Genomic DNA, 22,500 nt, shown 5'->3' on the forward strand with positions numbered 1-22,500 from the left:
ACCCCTCCCCCCTGATCTGGTGATGGATGAGGAGTGAAAGGGACCCCACATTCTGCTAAAGTTAATTCCTTGCGGTGCTTTTCAGTCCTTTCCGTAACAGATGAGCGTGACATTCAGAAGGAGCGGCAGCAAGGCCTTTATTTTGGTATTTCTCAGAGTCCCAGTTATTTAGATTCTTTACAGTTCAGTCCAGTCTTCAGTGATCGTTTTTTTTTTTTTTCCTCGTTAGTGTAGAAATGGATTTTGCCCTTAAGTGTTTGGGATACGTACTGAAGAGTGAGTGTTGTTTTGAATTGTACGGAAGTTGAAATGCACTAAAAGAAATACACGTTTTCCATTCCCTTATTTTACTGAATGTGTTAAGTGTTTGTGATGCGGATAGAGCAGTAAGTCTTATTTTCAATGGAAAGTACCGTGGAAGTTGGAATAAACTTTAACAATATTGTGCCTATTTCCCCCCTAAATCCAATAAACATTACTTCAATATCTTGCATAGGCATTGAAAGGCTGTCTCTTAAATCCACATCAAAAACAGCTCACAAAAAGAAGAGCCATTTACCCGAAGGAAAACGAATGGAAATAACCTTCAATTCTCCGTTTTTTTCGCCTGGGAAATACTGTTCACACCTGCTGCCCTCCAATCATCTTACACCTACACCCTCACTGTGCACCCGCGCCTGTAACTCCCTCACCACCACCCTCACCACCACCCTTACCACCATCACCATTACTCCTGTTATCACCACCGGTCACAGACATCATCATTATCATCATCATCATCACCATCATCATCATCCAGCCTTCCCTGCACCCGTCACCAGTTTGCTACCCATTCTTCTCCCTCTTCATCCCTCACCAAGTTACCCCATCAGCATTTAAATGTCCCCTATACGTTCCTCACCAATTCAATTCCCATCACCATTCACAGGCCTCCCTTCCATTCACTCCTTACTCCTCTCCTCTCTCCCTTCCCTCAGTTGTACTCACTCGTCTCCCTCCTACCTCACTCCCTACCATTCCCCTCCCATCACCATTCATCTGTCCCCTTCCTTCACCAATATCCTCCCTCACTCGCCTTCACAAGAAATCACCGGTCTCTCTCTCTCTCTCTCTCTCTCTCTCTCTCTCTCTCTCTCTCTCTCTCTCTCTCTCTCTCTCTCTCTCTCTCTCTCTCTCTCTCTCTCTCTCTCTCTCTCTCTCTCTCTCGTAATTTCCATCCTAGCTCATGCCAATTTTTCGGTAGAAGAAGCGTTCCCTCGTAACTCTCCTCGGCGCCATGTGAATTTGTTATTGCGGCGCCGTAACTCAGTTTTAATTCCCTTACCTCTGCAAAGTTCACCGCTGGCACCCAGGACACGTGCTCTCAATGGCTTCGTCCCCTCGTTCGTACCTTCTTACTATTTTCAAAGGCCACGGAGATTATTACTCGAAGTTCTCATTCGCCGCCTCTTCCTATAATGGTGCAGGATTTTTGGGTAACCTATCCCCGGAATCATAAAAATATCCTGAGATTTGTAATAACTTCTGCAAGGGCCCGGGATGTTTCCTCTAGTCATATACTGTACCTGCCCTACTTCACCTGAACCTTTCCCTAAGTACACTAAAATCTGCCTGCCATCTTCCTCTGCTTATCCACCCAAACGTTCCTTCTCCCTTCACAAATCCGAGACCTTTTCACCACCCAAGCCTTAAAAGTGTCTACCAGTCCCTTCCAACTCCCACCACCACCTCCCTTTTTCAAAATCCTACCTATATTTTCCCCTTTTCCCCCCGCCTCTCGTGCCCTACACTTCCTTTCTTCTCCTACCCCTCCCGTCTTCTCCTACCCCTCCCGTCTTCTCCTCCCTCACGTCACACAAATGGAGACTCAGCAAGGGATAAATAAATACAAAAAGCCTTACCAGGGAATTTCAAGAGGTCATGCAATCCTCGCGAGGCGCTAAACCCTTTTACGAAGCCTCTGATTTAGCGATAATATAACATTACTTACGTTTATGTTCCCCATTAGCGTATTTCAGCGCCACCTTTACGTAAATCGAAAGACCAGACAGCGAGCGGCAGTAATTCAAAGCGGAGGAAAACGTACAGCGAGGAATTAGTGTTTTAAGAACGATTAAAAGCAAACATAAGGCAAAGGAAAGAAAAACACAGTGCGCACATCGAGGAGCTTTGCGGATTAATGGCACGTGAAGGAAAATTTATGGAATGGCCAAAGAAATATACGGGCAAAGGTTTACGGGTTTCTAAAAGGAAATTGGAAACATGAAGCCAACGATAAGACAATGGATAGGGATGTTTGAATGATGAATAGCAGGGAAATGGAAGAGGGAGTGCGTGCCTGCTAACTGCTTGTACTGGTGCGTGGAGGAAACAGAAACAGAAAACTTGAAACGTGAAAATATAACAAACTGAAAATTCACAAACGAATAAGACATAATATAAAACCAACCAAGAGAGAGAGAGAGAGAGAGAGAGAGAGAGAGAGAGAGAGAGAAGATATTTTGGGTACACTAAAAGAGGGAACACATGTAAAACGAGAGAAAGAAAAAAAATCAACGAAAAATTAAGATGCAAAATTAAAGAAAAAGAATAAAACCTTACTAACAATTACAATTTAATCAAGAGAGAGAGAGAGAGAGTCACAAGTTACCCCTGCACCAGAAACACTTGCACTAGCTTGTAATTTTCCGCCAGGTGGAGGTGAGGGCGGCGTGGGAGCCATCAAGGTGCAGGAGGGAAGGCTAAGGGCGCGGCGTGGCATGTCCTACAGAGCCATTCATGATGCTTAGGATGTCTTTGTTTCTCCTTTATTTGTGTTGTGATTTGTTTGTCCATCTTTGTGTGTTGCAATCTGAGTCCGTCTCTCTCTCTCTCTCTCTCTCTCTCTCTCTCTCTCTCTCTCTCTCTCTCTCTCTCTCTCTCTCTCCCTCTCCCCTGTACCCTTTATCTTCCTTTCCACCAGACTATCTATCTTTATACCCTCCATCCTCCTCCCCAACCACCTCTCCCTCTCTCTCTGCCTCTCGCTCTCTCTCGCTCTCTGGACACCGGGCGCACCTGGAAATCAAGGCCGTGGTCATTGCCGGCTGTCAATCACCTGCCTTGGCCAAGAGTGGGAAGCTGGACGTGAAATTTGCAGCAACTATCGTAAACTTTCTTCATCTCGGGAGACCAACTTTTGCGAGTGCTCTGAGGCAACTCATTCCTAGAGAGGGGGAGAGAGATGGAGAGGGTGGAAGAGGGTTGGGAGTAGGGGGAGGGGAGGGGAGGGGAAGGGAAGGAGGGGAGAGTGGACACGCACAGATAAAGATATAAAGATGAAAAGAAGCCCAAGGGAAGGACATATTGCGAAAGACAGACTGACATGCGAGAGAGAGAGAGAGAGAGAGAGAGAGAGAGAGAGAGAGAGAGAGAGAGAGAGAGATTGACAGAAAGATGAAAACGAAGACAGAAACACTCACTCATCCACATACACACACACACACACACACACACACACACACACACACACACACACACACACACACACACACACACACACACACACTCAAACAAAACTTGGTACAACTAGAGGAGGAAGAATAACAAGAAGGCAGGAAGTTTAAAATGTACGAATCAATTGAAAACGAGAAAGGAAAGCTAACTATGGACCTGGCGACTTGACAGATAGCGTCGTAAATTTCTGCCAGAGAGTCTTTCATTATCATTCAGTCGCGACAAGTTACTCGGCAGGCTTAGACAGGAAAAGTTATTGCGATAGACTCTCGACTCGGAGCATCAGGGCGTGTGAAATGTTGCTGGAGTATTTCTTGATATGATATTTCGAAACATTTCAGTCTCCATTTATAAAGGCTCTAGTTGAAGTGACATGGGTTTTTTAGTCTTTTTTTCCTTTGTTCCTAGTGATGGATCGATAATGTTTTTTACTATTAAATGGAGAAGCCATATTGACAACACGGCTTATATTTTCTTTCGGCTTTTGAAAATGGATGTAGCGAGAGAGCGAACTGTTTCTTAATGCGGGTAAATGAGAAGAGGTAAAGAAGTGTGGCGTCTTTACAAGTTTTTCTCACCCTCAAACTGCTAACTCTGTACAAGGGCCTTATCCGCTCGTGTATGGAGTACTCTTAGCATGTATGGGGGGAATGTTCCACACAGTCTTATTCGACAGGGAGGAATCAAAAGCTTTTCGTTTTAAAAATCTTTCCGTCTTATCAACTCCCCTCCTCTGACTGACTGTCTTCAGCCTCTTTCTCAACGTCAAAATGTTGCATCTCTTGCTATCTTCTGATCTTGCTAAATGCATGAACCCTCTCCTTCTGCAACCTCGCTGCATAAGGATTTATTCTTCCTCTCACCCTTACTCTGTCCAGCCCTATAATGCAAGAGTTAACCAGTACTCTCAATCATTCATACCTTTCTCTGGTAAACTCTAGAATTCCTGACCTGATTCTGTATTTCCAACTTCCTCTGACTTGACTACATTTAAGAGGAAGGTTTCAAGATATCTATTCCTTTCCTTTGGTTAACTCTCGGACCTGCAAGGGCACTGGAAACTAAGTGAGCCTTTTCTTTTCGTTTCATGTTGCCCATGGCCAGCTTTTCCCTCTCACATAAAAAAAAAATGCATCCCTTTGCGATTTGTTACATATTTCAGTTTTCTTATTAATTCATTTTTGTTTAATTGTTTTCACTTATTTTGTTGTTTTCCTTTTCCTTCAATACTTTCGTTATCCCATCCCAGTTCAGAAGATAAAAGTATATGTCAGTCATCTACAATTGTATTGCAGCACATTTTTTTCCCCTCATCTCTTTAAGTTAAACAATGTATCGTGACTTTAATAAAACACATATACTTAATCTTTTACAAACAATTCATTAATCTCACACAATTTGGCAGTCTGCCGATAACATAAAAGTATATTCCAGTCATCTACCAATAAAACAGTGTTAAAGAACCAAATTTTTTACATCTCTGTTATATAAATAGCGTATTATGACATTAATGATACGCATATTCTTAACCTTTCATTCGTCAAAACAATTCAGTAATCTCAAAACAATTCAGCTGTCTGCCAGTCCCAAAAATACAAGAGCATGTGTGGCTGAGCTGTAATGGACTCGAACCACAATGAGTAATCTCTACCTGCCACACTCAAACCCACACACTTTTGGATCCGCCACCTTGCATTCTTACTGCGGCTCGCCAAACAAAGGGAATCTAGGGCGGAGAGAATCATAATACAGAGGATCCTACAAAGAGGTGTATAGGGATAGGTATAGGACCATATTTACCCTTGATTTAATGGAAGGTGATGGAAGGATATAGAGTAATTAGAGATTGTGTGTGTGTGTGTGTGTGTGTGTGTGTGTGTGTGTGTGTGTGTGTGTGTGTGTGTGTGTGTGTGTGTGTGTGTGTGTGTGTGTTGTTTTAGTTCTGCCTAGCGTCTTTAGTGTATGAGTAATTGCGTTGTGTTGTTGGGGTTAATAAAATAGGAAAATGGATATGAAAGGGAGTGGAAATAAAGCTTCTCCCTCTGAGTTATGGAGAGGCGGCGTGGGAGATAAAGGGGCGTGTTGGGTTGGGGGTGTAGGACATTTTTTACGCGACTTTTACCCTCCCGAACTTTTTTCCCCTCTGGATGTTTTTCCCTGTGATTTATTTCCTCCCTTGGATCTTTTCCCCTCCATTTTCTTTTTATTCGACTTATTCCTCTCTCTGATACTCATGCAACGCTTAACTAAATTTTACCTAATCTAACATACCTTTACCTAACCTAATTCAGATTAATATAACCTAACTTCGGCCAACTTAAAGTAATCTTATCTAACCTAACCTACATGTAGAATCACGAAGTAACTTAACCTAACCTAACTTAACCTTACTACCCTAATCTTACTTACCTTATCTTGACATAACCTAACGTAACCCATTCTAATCTTACTTCACCCTACTTATAGTCTTACCTAACTTAACTTGCTTTAACCTAACCTCACCTCATCTAACCAAGCTTCACACAACATAACACAACATAACGCAACAAAACGATTCCGGTCACTACCTTCTTCTCGTAACATTGAACTGCCAGTATACATTCAGAAGCAAAAGTTTGAAAAAGAATATGCCAGCTGGGAACACAAAAAAGTAAAAAGTCACGAGGAAAAATGTAAGAGGTGAAAATGTTCTGAGATGAAAGAGGAAAGGTCCAGACTAAGTTGAGCTGCACTGGGCTGAGGTGAATTGGACTGCATTGACTTGAAAGATGGCCTAGGTTGGGCTGGAGTAGGTTGTGCTAGATCAGGTAGCATCGACACACTGGGTTATTTTGGATTGGGCTAGACTGATCCGCGTTTTGCTATAATGGATTAAACTAACCCTTCAGAAAATAAGGAAAGACCTACGCGTGGCAGTCTGTGTTGGGCTGGACAGGGTTGCGGTACTGCTCCATCACAAGACAAAACCACCAGAGAGAGAAATTAATCTAAGTTGTGTTTGTGTTGGTCCCAAGAGTTCCCGCGTCCCTCGAGCTGCCCCATCTTGGCGTTTTGATCTTTGTGTCTCTTTCCTTCCTTCCTTCCTTCCTTCCTTCCTTCCTTCCTCCCTCTGACCTCTTTCCGATATTGCCTTGTATCCTTCTTCTTTCTTCCTCTCCGTCCCCCTTCCTTCTTTCCGGTGGTGATTTCCATATGCTATACTTTTTTTCTTTACAATCTTCCTTTTTTTTCTTTATTTCCATTACACTTTTATTTTCTTTCATTTTTATGCTTTCTCTTAATTATCATATCATTTTTTCTCTTATGCTACACTTTTCATTCCTTCATGTCTTTATTATCACACTCTCACCACTACCACCACCAACACTACTACCACTACTACTACCACCACTAACACTACAACTAACACACAACTAATTTCCTTCCCTACCAACCCAACATCCATCTACCCACCCAACCATCACTCCTTCCTTCACGTCAACTTCCATCCATTTCAAACCGTTTCCAATCCCTCTTCCTCCTGCCTCCGTGCCCTCCCTCTACAGACTCTCCCTGGGGACGCTACCAACTGTCTGGGGGAGGAGCATAATCTGCTTAAAGGAGGGACCTCTGAAGTGTCCCCTGCCTCACTACATTACATCAAGAAAGTATCACGTGGAAAGCAGCAAAAAATATGACTAGAATCTTGTCACCTGTGATGGATAAGGAGAGACGTGGAAAGGAGAGGAGAGGAGAGTAAGTGAGGTATGAAAGACAGTATATGACATAATGAGAGGTGAACATAAAACAGAATAAAGAGAGGAAAGGAGAAGACATAATAGAATGAGAGGTGGAAACAGAATGAAAGAAAAGAAAAGAGACAGCAGAAACGAACACGATAAGAAAAAGTAAGAAATATAAGACATGATGAGAAGTTGAGAGAAGACAAAATGAAGAGAGGAAAGGAAAAGTCAGAAATTGAGAAGATTAGAAAAAATAGAGGAAGAAAAAAACGGGCAAGATAGGATAAGGAGAGAAGAGGACAAGAAAGATAATGAAAGAGAAGAAAACATGACGAAACAGAATGAAAGGTGGACAGGAAAAGATAGGATAATGGAGAGGAAATAAAAGGAGAGAAGAGTACAAGATGGAAGTGAAGGGCTGGCAGAAGATGAAAGAGACAGAGATGGTAGTGAAAGAGAAAGAGGAGGTAAAAAACAGGAGGAGGAGAACTGGGGTGGATGATAGAATAAAAAATAGAAAGAGAGAGAGAGAGAGAGAGAAGAGAGAGAGAGAGAGAGAGAGAGAGAGAGAGAGAGAGAGAGAGAGAGAGAGAGAGAGAGAGAGAGAGAGAGAGAGAGAGAAATACATATTGACATAAAGATACGCACACATTATACAAGTAACAGACAAACTAAGAGATAGACAGACAAATAGACATACATGCAGACAGACAGACAGACAGACAGCCAAACGAAGAATATTGGAACACCAAAATTGAGAGGAAGGCAAGTGCTGAGCTGGACTTTAATACAACTTCACCTCAATCTTTAAAGCGCCATTGTGTCACCCCTCCCTACCCCACCTCGCATCCTCTCCCCAGAATCTCATCCCCTCCCTCTCCCTTTCTCCTTCATCTTCCCCCAAAGTACCCCGGCCCCTCTCACTTTTCAACCCTTCCTCCTCCTTCTCCTCTTCTTTCTCCTTCATTTGACACTCTCCCTCCCATTTCCACCCTCGACTCTCTTCGTACTCTCCTTACTCCATTCTTCTCCTCTAACATACCTACTCTCACTTCAACTTGAATTTTCCCTCCTCCTCCTCCTCCTCCTCCTCCTCCTCCTCCTCCTCCTCCTCCTCCTCCTCCTCCTCCTCCTCCTCCTCTTCTTCCTGCTCCACCTTCTACTTCCAGTTTTCCGAAAAAATCTGAAGCCACTCTCCGGTTGCAATACAAGGGTGGAATTATGAAGCTTAACTTTTACACCTTCCAGTCTCTCTCTCTCTCTCTCTCTCTCTCTCTCTCTCTCTCTCTCTCTCTCTCTCTCTCTCTCTCTCTCTCTCTCTCTCTCTCTCTCTCTCTCTCTCTCTCTCTCTCTCTCTCTGGTTTTGATCACTTCTGCATGAAAAATTGATACTAGTTTAGAACAGAATATTTACCTTTCGAAAATAATAAAGTAGGAAGTCACAGCATTCACTAAAAGGTTTGAAATCATAATTAACTCAAAAGAAATGGTTGTAATGAGGATGTAATTAGGAAGCAGCGAGGATCACGAAGCCATTGACGACAGCAAGGAGGAGGAGGAGGAGGAGGAGGAGGAGGAGGAGGAGGAGGAGGAGGAGGAGGAGGAGGAGGAGGAGGAGGAGGAGGAGGAGGAGGAGGAGGAGGAGGAGGAGGAGGAAGAAGAGGAAGAGGAGGAGGAGAAAGGAGGAGATCTTCGTGGTAAAGTAGACGTGTCATTCGAGAGATGTTTACAAGCTCTGTGGTTCGAGTTTTTTATCGTTTTCTTTTTCCTCTCTCTCTCTCTCTCTCTCTCTCTCTCTCTCTCTCTCTCTCTCTCTCTCTCTCTCTCTCTCTCTCTCTCTCACCTCTCACCTCTGCACCTTCGCATGTTGTAGTGCAAGAAAATTTATATTGACACACACACACACACACACACACACACACACACACACACACACACACACACACACACACACACACACACACGCACGCACGCACGCACGCAAATACACAGTCTTCAGAAACAGAGTAACTTGTGCGACTTCCACCTTGTTTCATGATTACCTCAATCTTTGCCTCTCTTCCTGACAAACTCCTTGTAAAACTGGACTTCTGAAGGATTACAACCAGATCAGGAGCTTAAGACTGACGGGGAACTCAAAACGCTGCGGTAATTAGTGTCAGTTAATCCACTATTAATATCTTTACTGCTATGGTTCTCCCTTAACATTCTGAACATGTGGGGGGGGAGAGAGAGAGAGAGAGAGAGAGAGAGAGAGAGAGAGAGAGAGAGAGAGAGAGAGAGAGGCTAATTTTGTCTTTTCTAAATTACATTATAATTTCAAGAGTCTGTAGTACAAAAAATAGGTGTCTATAAAGTAGTGTGAAAGAAAGGGTTAATCATGACACAGCACACTAAGCGAGGTGAAATACGCAGCTGTTCTGGAAACTCGCCACCTGCCGCGCCATCCCGGTCCTGCGGGGCTTTGAGACGCGGACGTGAAAGAAAAATAGATGATAACGGAAAAGTAAAGAGTGCGACAATACGGACCATTAAGTCTCCTGACAAGCTGTGAGTGCTGCGGAAGGCGCGGCTGTGGGATTAATAGCGTTTTGGTGACTGAGGGGAGGAGGGAGTGGTGGCGCCGCTGGTATACCGAGGACCGCAGGTTTTCAGGCGCCGCGCCTGCCCGGCTTATTCAAATCCGCAGACAATTCTTTGAGCTGAATTACTGCGTCATTCTAATGCAGATTTTCGTTTAAATATTGTTGAGTGACTTTATGCAGATTCTCCGAAACACTATACAGAGATTACCACCGACTGTGTGTGTTTGGGTAGGGAGGAGAGGAGTGGTAGATAGTTCTATGTGAATGCTCGCTTCTAATTCCCTTTCCTCTTTCTTGTCTGCAGGGCAGTGTGCGGGGAGCTGGGGCAGCGAACCCCTGCGGGCAGCGTGGTGACACATGTTTATGTGTCGCTCGGGGAGCTACCGGCGGTGCTGGTGGCCGCCTCGCTGCTGCTTGACCTGGTGTTGCTGCCTGCCCTTGGTAGGTGCCACACCTGCATTGCACTGCCACTTGCGCTCTAGCGCTCTAGCGTCCCCTGCTACTCGTCCTGTTGCTAAATGAAGCTTTCCTTCCACAGCTGCGCGGGGCGGCAGTGAGTACGTAGCAGCGGCGGCTAACTTCTCTGTGCGAGACGCCCTAGGAGGCCTGGCGCTGCCTCGACCCCTGCGGGACTCTGATTACCTGGCACCGCAGCCTGACCTGCTGGCGGCAGCGCTGGCACTGGTGGCCACCATGACTGCCGTACTGGGCACCAAGGTGAGGCGGCGAGGTACCAAGACGTGGCACACTAAGCACTCCCGTGCTACACCTGAGCCTCCTGTTTATTATCCTCTGTCCACAGGTGGCGTGTCGGGCGGGCGTGGTGGGCGTGGCGGCATCACTCGCAGCACTGGTGACGGCTGCCGTGACGGCCCTGGTTGGCGCCGACCCGCGACACTGGACGGGTGTACAGGGCTTTCTGCCCCGCGGACTGCACGGAGTGAGCTTCCTCCTATGTACTTCAAACACTCTGGTCTTTTATGATGACTTTTGAGAGAATGAACAAAGGCCTTTGTCTACTCCAAGGACGCTTTCTCTCCCCAGGTGGTGAGCGGCGCCGCGGTGCTGAGCATCGGCATGGGGGGCGCCCATCTGGCGGGTCTGATGGCAGGGGAGTGCAACCGCTACCAGTGTTCAGCTCAGCGAGTGGGCGTGGTCGTGGGCGTGCTGGCCTTCCTGGTGCTGCTGCCCACAGCTCTCTCCGCCACCCTAGCCTCCCCCGCTCTCGCGCCCTCCGCCACCTTCATCCACCTCTTCCCGGGAGCTTCCTTGATAGGTGTGAAGGTTCTCGTGGGCGTGGGCAGCGTGGCCGGTCTGTGGGCGGGCATGGTGGGCGCGCTATTGGCGGGCTCCCGCCTAGCCTACGGCCTTGGCCGCGACGGCCTAGCACCTGCAATGCTGGAGAGAATCTCGCCCTTCACCGCCACGCCCTGGACAGCCATCCTCTGTTGCGGCGGCGGTGCCACCCTCGCTGCCATGCTCTGTTCCTCGTGGCTGCTGCGTCACGCGGCTGGCGCCGGTGGCCTAAGTGCGGGCGTTGCCGGAGCAGCAGCTCTCCTAGCTCGCAGATTCCGGCCAGAGGCGCCACGCAGGCCCCCCGAGGCCCCAACGTGGACTCCGTCAGCCGTGCCCTCCTCCCACAGCTGTCACAACTTTGACGAGCTGACGGAGGCACCTCCCGTCGTCTTGGACGAGGACGCACCACGCCAGGTGGCCGTGGAGTGGCGAAGTGGGTCGTGGTCCTCGACGCTAGAGCCGCCCATCCCGCCCACGTGGCTGTCTTGGCGAACTTCTCGGTTCCTGATGGTGACTTTCATGGTGGACTGTGTGGTGGGGGCGGGTGTGGTGCGAGGTGCGAAAGAGTTGGGTCTTGGGGTGTGGGCGTGGGCAGGTGTCGTTCTGTGTGTGGGAGGCTGTGTGGTGTGCGGGGTTGGGTTGTGGCTTCAGCCAAGAAACCCTTCCCCGAGACGGGACCAGCGGGACACCACGCCCTTCTTACCTCTACTCGCCTTGCTGGCCAACCTACTGCTGCTGTTGCACCTGCCGGGCCCTGCCTTGGCCGCGGCGGGCGGCGTGTGGGCCACCGCGGCGGCCACCTGGCTGGTGAAGGGCCGCACCAGCAGTACCGAGGCTGTGCTACGGAGGGCACTTCTCACCCACAGCGGACATGCCTGTGCTGCGGATCTTCTGTAAATCCACCACAGCAGGGCGTGTCACGTACTACGCCGCTACCACGCGGCTGGTGGGGCGGCGGAATCATCGCGAAAAACTTGCTTCCAGGCCACACCAGTTTGCCCCGGAGTGAAATACTTCTGCTAGCATCATGAACTGACCACGGTGACGCTGAGTGTGTGGCTGATTATCATAGATTGTCTGTGCTGTGTGTGTACATAGGAATGAAGGTGTTTGTACTGGCACCGTGTTTTGTTACTTCCTCAAGGCACCGCCAAGGAGACAGGGACCAAACATTAAGGCACATACTGTACCTAAGGGCGACCTTAAAACACGGGAAAGTTAAGACATGCCCCACTTGGTCAGATATATATATATATATATATATATATATATATATATATATATATATATATATATATATATATATATATATATATATATATATATATATATATATATATATATATATATATATATATATATATATATATATATATATATATATATATATATATATATATATATATATATATATATATATATATAGAGAGAGAGAGAGAGAGAGAGAGAGAGAGAGAGAGAGAGAGAGAGAGAGAGAGAGAGAGAGAGAGAGAGAGAGAGAGAATTGATATGTCCTCCACGCAAATTGTGGCAGCTATATCAGTCAATATGTTTCCACAATCAATTGTCCTCATAAACCACATATGGACAAGAATGGTGTGTGTGTGTGTGTGTGTGTGTGTGTGTGTGTGTGTGTGTGTGTGTGTGTGTGTGTGTGTGTGTGTGTGTGTGTGTGTGTGTGTGTGTGTGTGTGTGTGTGTGTGTGTATGAACCCTCGTCACAACCACATAAAAGGACCAGGAGAGAAAAGGACGACATGAATGAAGGGACAAAACTTAAAATTAAAAAAGTCACCGTGAAAAGACGAGGGGAAGGACACACACACACACACACACACACACACACACACACACACACACACACACACACACACAAACAGTCCCTCCTAACACCAGTTATAACCCAATATGAAACCTTGCAAACTTGAGTGATTATCCTTCGACCATTATAACTTTCTCTCGACCGAGCTCAACCTTCTATTCACTCCGTAGAGCAGCGCAAGGAGGCAGACGCGTAGAAGAGGCGGAAGAAAATAAGGAAGAAATAAAAGACGTAAGAATAGGATGTGTGAGAATAGAACGTAAGATTAAGAGAGAAGGGGAAGAATACGAGGCTAGGAAGATAAGAAAAAAACGATTGAGGAATAAAGAGGGGAAAGGTAAGTCATACGAAGAAAAAGGAAAGGGAGACAAAACGAAAGCAGAGAATAAGAGAAAAGGAATGAAAGTCGGAGCAGAAACGAGGAGAAGGAAAGGTTAGACAAATAAAAAGCAGATGAACAACATCAAAAGAAAAACACAGTACACATGAAGAGAGAGAGAGAGAGAGAGAGAGAGAGAGAGAGAGAGAGAGAGAGAGAGAGAGAGAGAGAGAGAGAGAGAGAGAGAGAGAGAGAGAGAGAGAGAGAGAGAGAGAGAGAGAGAGAGAAAGGTAAAGCTACAAAGTAAAACGCGGAAAAGAAAATATATGAAAATACTTGCTCTGAGGACGGAAGACAGGCAGGGAGCAGTGGTGGTGGTGGTGGTGGTGACTGGAGACTCAAGAGGAACACGAGAAGGGGAACACACAGGAATATATATCAAGAGCAAACAAGAAAGGACATATTTTTAACGGAGATATCTGCTGAACTGGTAAACAACGTGTGGGAGAACAGGGTAGAGTAGTGCCAGGATCTCTCTCTCTCTCTCTCTCTCTCTCTCTCTCTCTCTCTCTCTCTCTCTCTCTCTCTCTCTCTCTTGGAAAACACTGTATTTGCATAAAAAGAGAACATAGAAATCTGAACGCATTGAGTCATTTTATAATCAATCTATTTCTAACTTCCTAAGACTTGACCATTTAAGAGGAAGGTTTCAAGACAATTATCCCTTTTTTTGGAGGGCTAACTCTCTCTCGGACCTGTAAGGAGGATGGTAACTAAGTGGGCTTCTTTTTAAATTCTATGTTGCCTTTGGCCAGCTTTCCCCTCTTACATAAAAGAATACCAGTGAAAGATGCAAAAGTAAAAAAAAAAAATCCTGGTATATTCAGCCACAAAGGAAAAGACAACTAGAAACGATAAACACCTGCTGTGAAAATACCTCATGAAAAAAACGCGGAATCTCAATGCCAACAAAAATACAACTTCTCGGAAACACTGATCTAAAGAAAAACTGATCGTGTCTGCAATTTTTTTCTTTTTTTTCCAAGTTAACCCCTGAGCCCGCGAGTCCGTCCCAGTGGTCTGCAATTCTGACTCTGCTACAATACAAAGTTTACAGAAAAATTGCGTTATACCTTTGTCCTTTCTTATTACCTGCCATTACCCTCAGTTAATGGCACGCTAGTCACCCGAAATACTGCTCCAAAATTATTTCGCCGAGTATATTTTGGATTTTCAAAGCTTCAGTCACAGGAAGGAGAGGAGGAAGAGGAAGATGAGAAGGAGGAGGAGAAGGAAGAGAAAATATGTTGAGATGTAAGAATAATTCGCTATTGCCTCATCACTCATATTTTTCATCTTCTTCCTCATCAATTATCTCCTTCAGTCAAGAGACGAAATGAGAAAGGAAAGAAAGAGAAAAAGTAAATGAAGCTACAAAGGATAACAAAGAAAGAACAAACAGTAACTGACCTGCAGGCTCAATCGATGACGTTTTGTTGTGTTCTGCATTAATACAGAGACACACAGGACAGGGAGAACAAAGGCTTCTCCGTATCCAGAGTTCCTTCCAGCAGTACTTGGCAGGAAATTAAATAGATAATCTACATGGAAAAAGCTGGATGTAATTTTTGATAGGAATCATGTCAAAATGGAAGTCTTGAAGTAGAAAGAGTCGCCGCCACTGGACAGGTGAGAAGGTTTTTCTTTCTATTTTCTGAGAGCAACACCTCACTGGGTATCTTGTTGTACGTAACCTTCCTTTTTTGAGTTTTTTTTTTTTTCTTTATATATAAGAGGGCACTGGCCAAGGACAATAAAAAGATCTTAAGAAATACCCATTGAGAGTGCTATTCCCAAAAGACACTACCACTACATTAAAATGAGACGACGATAATTATTGACCGCAGTGACAGATTCAGTCTTGACGAGAACAAATAGATAAGTAGATGTCGAGGTATTTGTCTAATCTGTTCCTGAGGGCAGTGACCGATTCGCTTTCGTCGAGACTGAATGCCAGAAATTATAAATACTAATGATCAGAGTAAAAAAGAATGTTTCGCTTCGTTTGTCAAGATTCTTTTGCCAATTATTTCAGGAACGTCATGTCTAGTTTTATTGTACTAATTTTCTCGCATTCTACACTTTGTTTCACTGAACATATCTATGAGTAATTCCTGTAGTCTTTCCTTATATGACATGTTTCTAGCAATCATCTTTCTTATTATCCTGATTTTCCTTTTCCACATTTGTTCCGTACATATTCTGAATGACCAAAAATGTAACTGATATACTCGAATTGGTATCAGACTACAGAATCATAGTATTAATATTGTGTTTAATGACTTTTATCGGGAGTTCGACCTATGAAGCCAACCGGTTTATATTAATCTGAGCCTTTATTTTTGCTATTATTTACGTATTCTGTGATCATCATACCAAAAAAACTTCTCTTGTCTTTTGGAAGTTGTTGTCCGTTAATTGAGTATTGAATTTAGCCATTGTTGCTTCCGACATATAATACTTTACATTTATCGACGTTGAATTTCAGTGTTCTTTTGCTGGACCAGTCAGTTCGTTTGCTTAGAACTGAGTGCAAAGTTACTCTCTCACTTGTCGGAGTTACTCTAATTGCTGTTTACTTATCGTCAGAGAATTTTGATACTTTACAATTTAGTCACATGTCGACGCCGTTCATATACCATAAAAGAAGGAGCACGATGACTAATATACAAAGAAATATACAGGGGCAGTCCAAACAGCAAGCGGAAGGGAGGTGAAGGAAAAAGAGGAGGAGGTGAAGGAGGAGGAGAAGGAGAAGGAGGAGGAGGAGGAGGAGGAGGAGGAGGAGTTGGAGGAGGAGGAGGAAGAAGAAGACAATGCTAATGACGGTATAGACAACAATGGGAAACAAAACTGACAACGATGAATGAGAAGCAGGCAAGAATAAAATCGGGAAAACATGAGACCTAATGTGATGGAAAGAGACAGAAAGGAAACAACATGAATGAAGGGAACCCAAAGAGCAACCCTGAACCTCAAACATCAAAATAAAACATGCCACACAAAAAAAAAAACAAGGATACCAAAAAAAAAAATACGAACAAGTGAAAATAAAGAAAAAGAATGAAGTATACGAAGAAAAAACAGCAACAAGCAAGAACAGGAGAAGAAAAAGTAGCAAGTTTGTAAAATAACAAAGTAGAAAACAACATTACGAATCTTCCAGGCGGTAAGTCTCGTGTACAATGGGAAAAGAGTGGGAGGGAGTCTTGCCTTTCTCTCAGTGGTTCTCTCCCAGCTATTGTCTCCCTAAAGTTAAGGTCCTGGCCTCTCTCACCCCCCTCTCCTACTATCCCTCCCTCCTGCTCTCTCCCGCTCTCTTCTCTCTCGCCATTACCCAGACCAAGTTTTAGAGAGACACTGAGAGTATTGAAAAGTGGTGAGGGAAACATGTCTTTTTTTCCATTTTTTTATTTGTGCATGAGTCTGTACAAGTTTGTGTAGTTATGTGTGTTTGGTTGTCACGTATTCTGTTTATGTGCCTGTCTGTCTGTTTCTATCTGTTTATTTATGTCTTTCAGTATGTTTTATTTTCCATTTTGCTGTTTGCCTGTAAGTATGTATGTGTATATGTATGTATGTATGTACTTTCTCTCTCTCTCTCTCTCTCTCTCTCTCTCTCTCTCTCTCTCTCTCTCTCTCTCTCTCTCTCTCTCTCTCTCTCTCTCTCTGCGTGTGTGTGTGTGTGTGTGTGTGTGTGTGTGTGTGTGTGTGTGTGTGTGTGTGTGTGTGTGTGTGTGTGTGTGTGCGGAAGAGTTTTTTTTTATCCCGCTTTTCTCATTTTTTCTCTCTCTTCTCTCTTTTTCCATCCCTTAGCTCAGTAATTTCATATCCGCACCACCTTTCCATTAACACGATCAGCAAACTTTCCTTTTTTCCTACCAAACTGCATAACACGGATTAACCAGAACACACACACACACACACACACACACACACACACACACACACACACACACACACACACACACACACTATTACCAGTAACTATTCACCCTAACACTAAACACAAAACTCTTCATCATCTCACCATCAATCGAGTATAAAATCTACATCCATATTTTTTTTATTCCTGTTTAATTAATAATAACCTGAATAGGAAAAATTTACAGCACACGAGGGGAGGGAAATTCGGGCAAATCTCTCTCTCTCTCTCTCTCTCTCTCTCTCTCTCTCTCTCTCTCTCTCTCTCTGTCAAGAAATATATAAAAACGGCATTTCTGATCATTTTATATGGTTCAAATTACCTTCACGCCTCACAAAACACTCAAATGGCGTTTCCAAGGTGACACATTTATAAGTCTCAGCTAAAGGGAAGCTTCCTCTTAACACCGCTGCAACATTACACCACCGTAATGCCACACCACCAAAACATCCACCACAACATCTCAACACCGCACAACATCACCACCCATCTTTCCGTCCACACCACCATAACATCACTACAACACCAGCCACTTTTCCGTTAGTATCACCGGAACACCACCAGCCATATTCCCGTCCACACCACCACAACACCCCACCACCACAACACCACAACACCAACTACCTTTCTATCTACACCACCACAGCACCACAACACCACCCACCTTTCTATCCACACCGACACAGCACCACAACACCAGCCACCTTTCCGTCCACACCACCACAGCACCACTCACCTTTCTATCCACACCAACACAACACCACAACACCAGTCACCTTTCCGTCCTCACCACCACAACACTACAATACCAGCAACTTTTTCGTCCACACCACTACAACATTACAACACCATCCACCTTTCCATTAGCCTCACAGGAACACCACCACAACACCACAAGTCACCTTCCAGTCAACAGCATCGAAATATAATCGCATCACTACGTCACCACAACACAACACCACTGCAATACCACACCGCCACTACACCCTCTCCTGGAAGCAATCTCAGACCACTTGGCTTCTTGGATCACCTGTAACCCAGAACCTGGAATTCACCTTAACCTGGAAAGCAATGAACCCTGCTTCCCCTCCACCCTTCTCACCACTTCTGCGTCTGCGTCTCCTACAGAATAAAATATAAATAAGAATCGAGTGCATGAAAAATTTCCACATGTATTGTATTTCAAACTAAGCGTCTTTCCAGGGAGGGAGAGAAGGAGAAGTGTTTATGTTCCAGGAATACTTTATCGGTTCCAGTTTCCAGTTTCCAGTTTCCAGCCGCAGCAGTTTCCCAGTCCTCGTTAAGAATGAATGCAAAGTTTCGAGTGGTGAGTGAACTCGTTTGCCAAATACACATTATCAAAACCTTCCTAATGTGTTCCCTCGCTTGAGCCTCCCATGGCCGGTTTGGTATCCTTTCAGACCCTTCCAGATTGCGCTCCTCAGTCCCACCGATCTTCTTACCAAGCTTTTGATTCCTTCCAGACACACACACACACACACACACACACACACACACACACACACACACACACACACACACACACACACACACACACACGTACGCACACACGCACGCACGCACCCACACATGCAAGCAAAATGTCTCGATTATTTATTTCCATTTATCTACGATTTCCTTATATAAATTTTAGTATATTAAACATTTCTCTCTCTCTCTCTCTCTCTCTCTCTCTCTCTCTCTCTCTCTCTCTCTCTCTCTCTCTCTCTCTGTCGTCGTGCCAATCCACTCTGGAAACGCAGTAGACTTCTTCATACCATTCCAGACGGTTCGGACACCTGCCCATCACGTTTCAGCTTCATTTCTGGATCCTCAACAATCCCTATTTTCACAGCCTTCCTCCTCTTCCTCCTCCGTAAGAAAACGAGCGGGGGAAAAATGACGAAGACCTGAAGATGCTATTGAATTATCTTTGATCAGGAAGTTTTCTAGATTTACTTAAAAATTTTCCTTCCTCTCAGAAAAGTCAAGCACGCCCTTGCTCTCAAATTCTGCAATAAGTTAAGTAAGCACATCCCAGCAGGGTGTAGGGAAGGAAGGGAAGGGAAGACTCATAGTGAAGGTCTGGAACGTGCTATAGTGAGTGGAAGGCTGTGAGGAAGTAAAGCAATGAACATAAGAGGACGGGGTGAGGGATGCTGAGGGTATTGGCATCGAGGAAAGAGGTGCACGGTTGTAGTGAGAAGTGACATTAGGTTGTAGAATCGATGTAAGAGGGTCTTGTAGGAGTGTTGTTGAGTGTATAGGGGAGTGTCTGTTCAATGGTGTGTGGGAGAAGTGTAGGCAGGGATAAATGCACCGTAAAAGTGTGTGGTATGGTGGGATGAATTTCATGTAGTGGGTGTGTTTTTGCTGCCTTAGAATGATATATACACTATTTTTAACGTCTCTCTCTCTCTCTCTCTCTCTCTCTCTCTCTCTCTCTCTCTCTCTCTCTCTCTCTCTCTCTCTCTCTCTCTCTCTCTCTCTCTCTCTCTCTCTCTCTCTCACACACACACACACACACACACACACACACACACACACACACACACACACACACACACACACACACACACACACACACACACACAACCCATAATGGCTTGGTCTCATTATAATTTTCAGGCACAAAATAATGGGTTTAATTCCGGCATACTCGCCACCATCCCAGGCGTGATATAATGCTGGAGGGCCATTGGCACACGCTCAGTGGTGGTGCAGGGGCGGCAGCGGCATGCCTGGCTCACCTGCACGTCACGACCCACGCCTGGGCTACCCACGCCAGATTGCACGTAAACTCCTTGCTTGATGGAAATTAATGGTTTTGGAGTATTGTTTTGGATGGACTTAGAATATTGTTGTGGATAGACTGAATGTGCTGTTATTGGTAGATTAGGAGTAATGCGCTGGGCAAACTAATAATGCTGCTCTTGATATATTGGGAATGTTGGTTCGTGTGGATTTGGAATACTGCTTTGAATTCACTTGGAATGTAGCTTTCCATAGACTTGGAATGTTGCTTTAAATGGACTTGGAACTTGGACTGCTTCTCTAGGTAAGCTAACTGTGCTGACTTTGGTAGACAAGTTTTCCTTTTGGCTAAACAAAATGTGTTGCTTTGGCCAGACTAGAAATGTCATGTTGATAGGACTCGGAATGTTACTCTACGTGAAATAGGAATATTTCTCATGGTGGCGATCATATATGACTTTTATTTGTTTCTGTATATGACTCTGATTTGTTTCTGTATCCCTTTATACGTAAAAAACTATTGAGTAAATGAACGTACACACATAGACAGACAAATAAACAAACAAATAAATAAAAGTCAGTAAAATTAAATGAAAGAATAGATAAGCGGATGAGTCAGTAGATCAATTAATACGAGCACACAAACAATAAGCTGAACTGCATATGACCACAGAATGGCACAGATAAACAGACAAATGCCACCATAATACGCTAAGTGGTCACATAAACATGCCATCATTTATTAACCCATCCATATTAATAAAGAAATATATTAGTTTAGCAACCATTTCAAAAACCGAGTGGATGAGAAAATTAAATGTGTAAAAAGCATCAGTCATCATTAAGTGGTTAAAGAATTATATATTGTGCATTCCATTTGTGTCTTTTTTAATTGATGATGTGAATTGAACGCAGCGTGCCTCGCTAAGCCGGAAAATTTGTGAGAGAGAAAACTGCCATGTTACCAATAGTCGATTTCTTTTGTTACTGAAACGATGGTTGGTTCCGTGCAGTAATGAATGTTGGCAATATTTTCAACCTTATTACTATGTTACTATTATCCTTATCAATCATTACTGTCTTCGTTATCATAATTGTTGTTTTTCATTATCATATAACTACTATTACTACTACTGCTGCTACTACTACTACTACTACTACTACTGGTACTACTACTACTACTACTACTACTAATACTAATACTACTAATACTACTATTACTACTACTACTACCATTACTTTATTACTATTACTATTACTACCAGTACTACTACTATCACTATTAATAATAATAATAATCATGATGGTGACGATGATGATAATAATAATCATAATAATAATAAAAATAATAATAATAATAATAATAATAATAATAATAATAATAATAATAATAATAATAACAACAACAACAACAACAATAACGATAATAATAATAATGATAATAATAATAATAATAATAATAATAATAATAATAATAATAATAATAATAATAATTACATGGGTATGAATAACAAACTGTCATAACATCAACAACAACAACCATCACATAATTTAGTTAATACAGTCTCCACTTCAATCATTATCATAACTATCTCTCTCTCTCTCTCTCTCTCTCTCTCTCTCTCTCTCTCTCTCTCTCTCTCTCTCTCTCTCTCTCTCTCTCTCTCTCTCTCATCCACGAGGGACTTCCAGAAATTGATCCCGGTGAACAAAACACAAACGGCACTAATTTATCAATTCGTCGGATTACATTTCACCATTTAAACATTAAAATTGTGAAGGTGCACGCCAGGTAGGGCAGGGTGAGGCGAAGCAGGGTGAAGGGAAGCCATCTATGGTGAGGGAGGCAGAATAAGGTGTGTCTTGGCAGTGTAAGGTAAGATCAGAGTGTCTAGGATGAGGGGAATCAGTTTAGAGTGAAGGGAGGTTGTATAGGGTGACGGAAGGCAGTGTAGGGTTAGAGGAGGATGCCTAGGATGAAAGGATGATGTCTAAGGGTAAAGGGAGTCTGTCTAGGATGAGAAGAGACAGTGTAGGGTGAGGAAGACGTGAGATAAGGAGAGAATATAGAGACATAAAAATTGTTAGCTTGAGGGGAAGGGCAAATTACAATGAGGTTATGAAGGAGATTGCTCTGTCATTATCATTATTATTATTATCATTATTATTATTATCATCATCAATACTAGGATGGAAGGACGTTGCAATGAGGTGGAGGTCATGAGAGAGGTTAATTTAATAGACAACATAGCTAGTAAATAGAGAGGGAAGTGTTGAAGCTAACAATAGCATTTAGAATTGAAGGGAAAAGCTTTTAGGTAGAGGGCAATGTTTGAAATAGAAATAAAGAGCATTGTTTTGTAAGTGAAAGAGTGAAGTGGAAAAGGAAAGTTCTAAATTGTTGGACATTGTTAGTGAGAGGGAGTAGTAATTCTATAGATATAAGAAGTACACTAAAAGTAAAAGTTTGTATGGTGGGAAAATTGATAAAAAAAAAAATAAAAAAAAATACTACACAAGTTA

General features: G+C 43.7%; 1 protein-coding gene and 1 long non-coding RNA gene across 2 annotated transcripts in view; one reads left to right on the forward strand and one right to left on the reverse strand.

Annotated features, from left to right (window-relative positions):
* LOC123502721 (methylthioribose transporter-like) overlaps window positions 1–12,217 on the forward strand; it is an 85,957-nt gene extending 73,740 nt beyond the window's left edge. The window contains exons 3-6 of the mRNA XM_045251946.1: window positions 10,106–10,243; window positions 10,341–10,519; window positions 10,605–10,742; window positions 10,847–12,217. Coding sequence (XP_045107881.1) covers window positions 10,106–10,243; window positions 10,341–10,519; window positions 10,605–10,742; window positions 10,847–11,995 — 1,604 coding nt within the window. The 3' untranslated portion in view covers window positions 11,996–12,217. The remainder of the gene's footprint in view (window positions 1–10,105; window positions 10,244–10,340; window positions 10,520–10,604; window positions 10,743–10,846) is intronic.
* The window catches only part of LOC123502723, a 569,074-nt gene that overhangs the window by 441,448 nt on the left and 105,126 nt on the right, over window positions 1–22,500 (reverse strand). The gene's annotated exons all lie outside the window — the stretch shown is intronic.

The sequence above is a fragment of the Portunus trituberculatus genome, chromosome 12 (assembly GCF_017591435.1).
Source record: "Portunus trituberculatus isolate SZX2019 chromosome 12, ASM1759143v1, whole genome shotgun sequence".
In the NCBI taxonomy this organism is placed as follows: Eukaryota; Metazoa; Arthropoda; class Malacostraca; order Decapoda; family Portunidae; genus Portunus; species Portunus trituberculatus.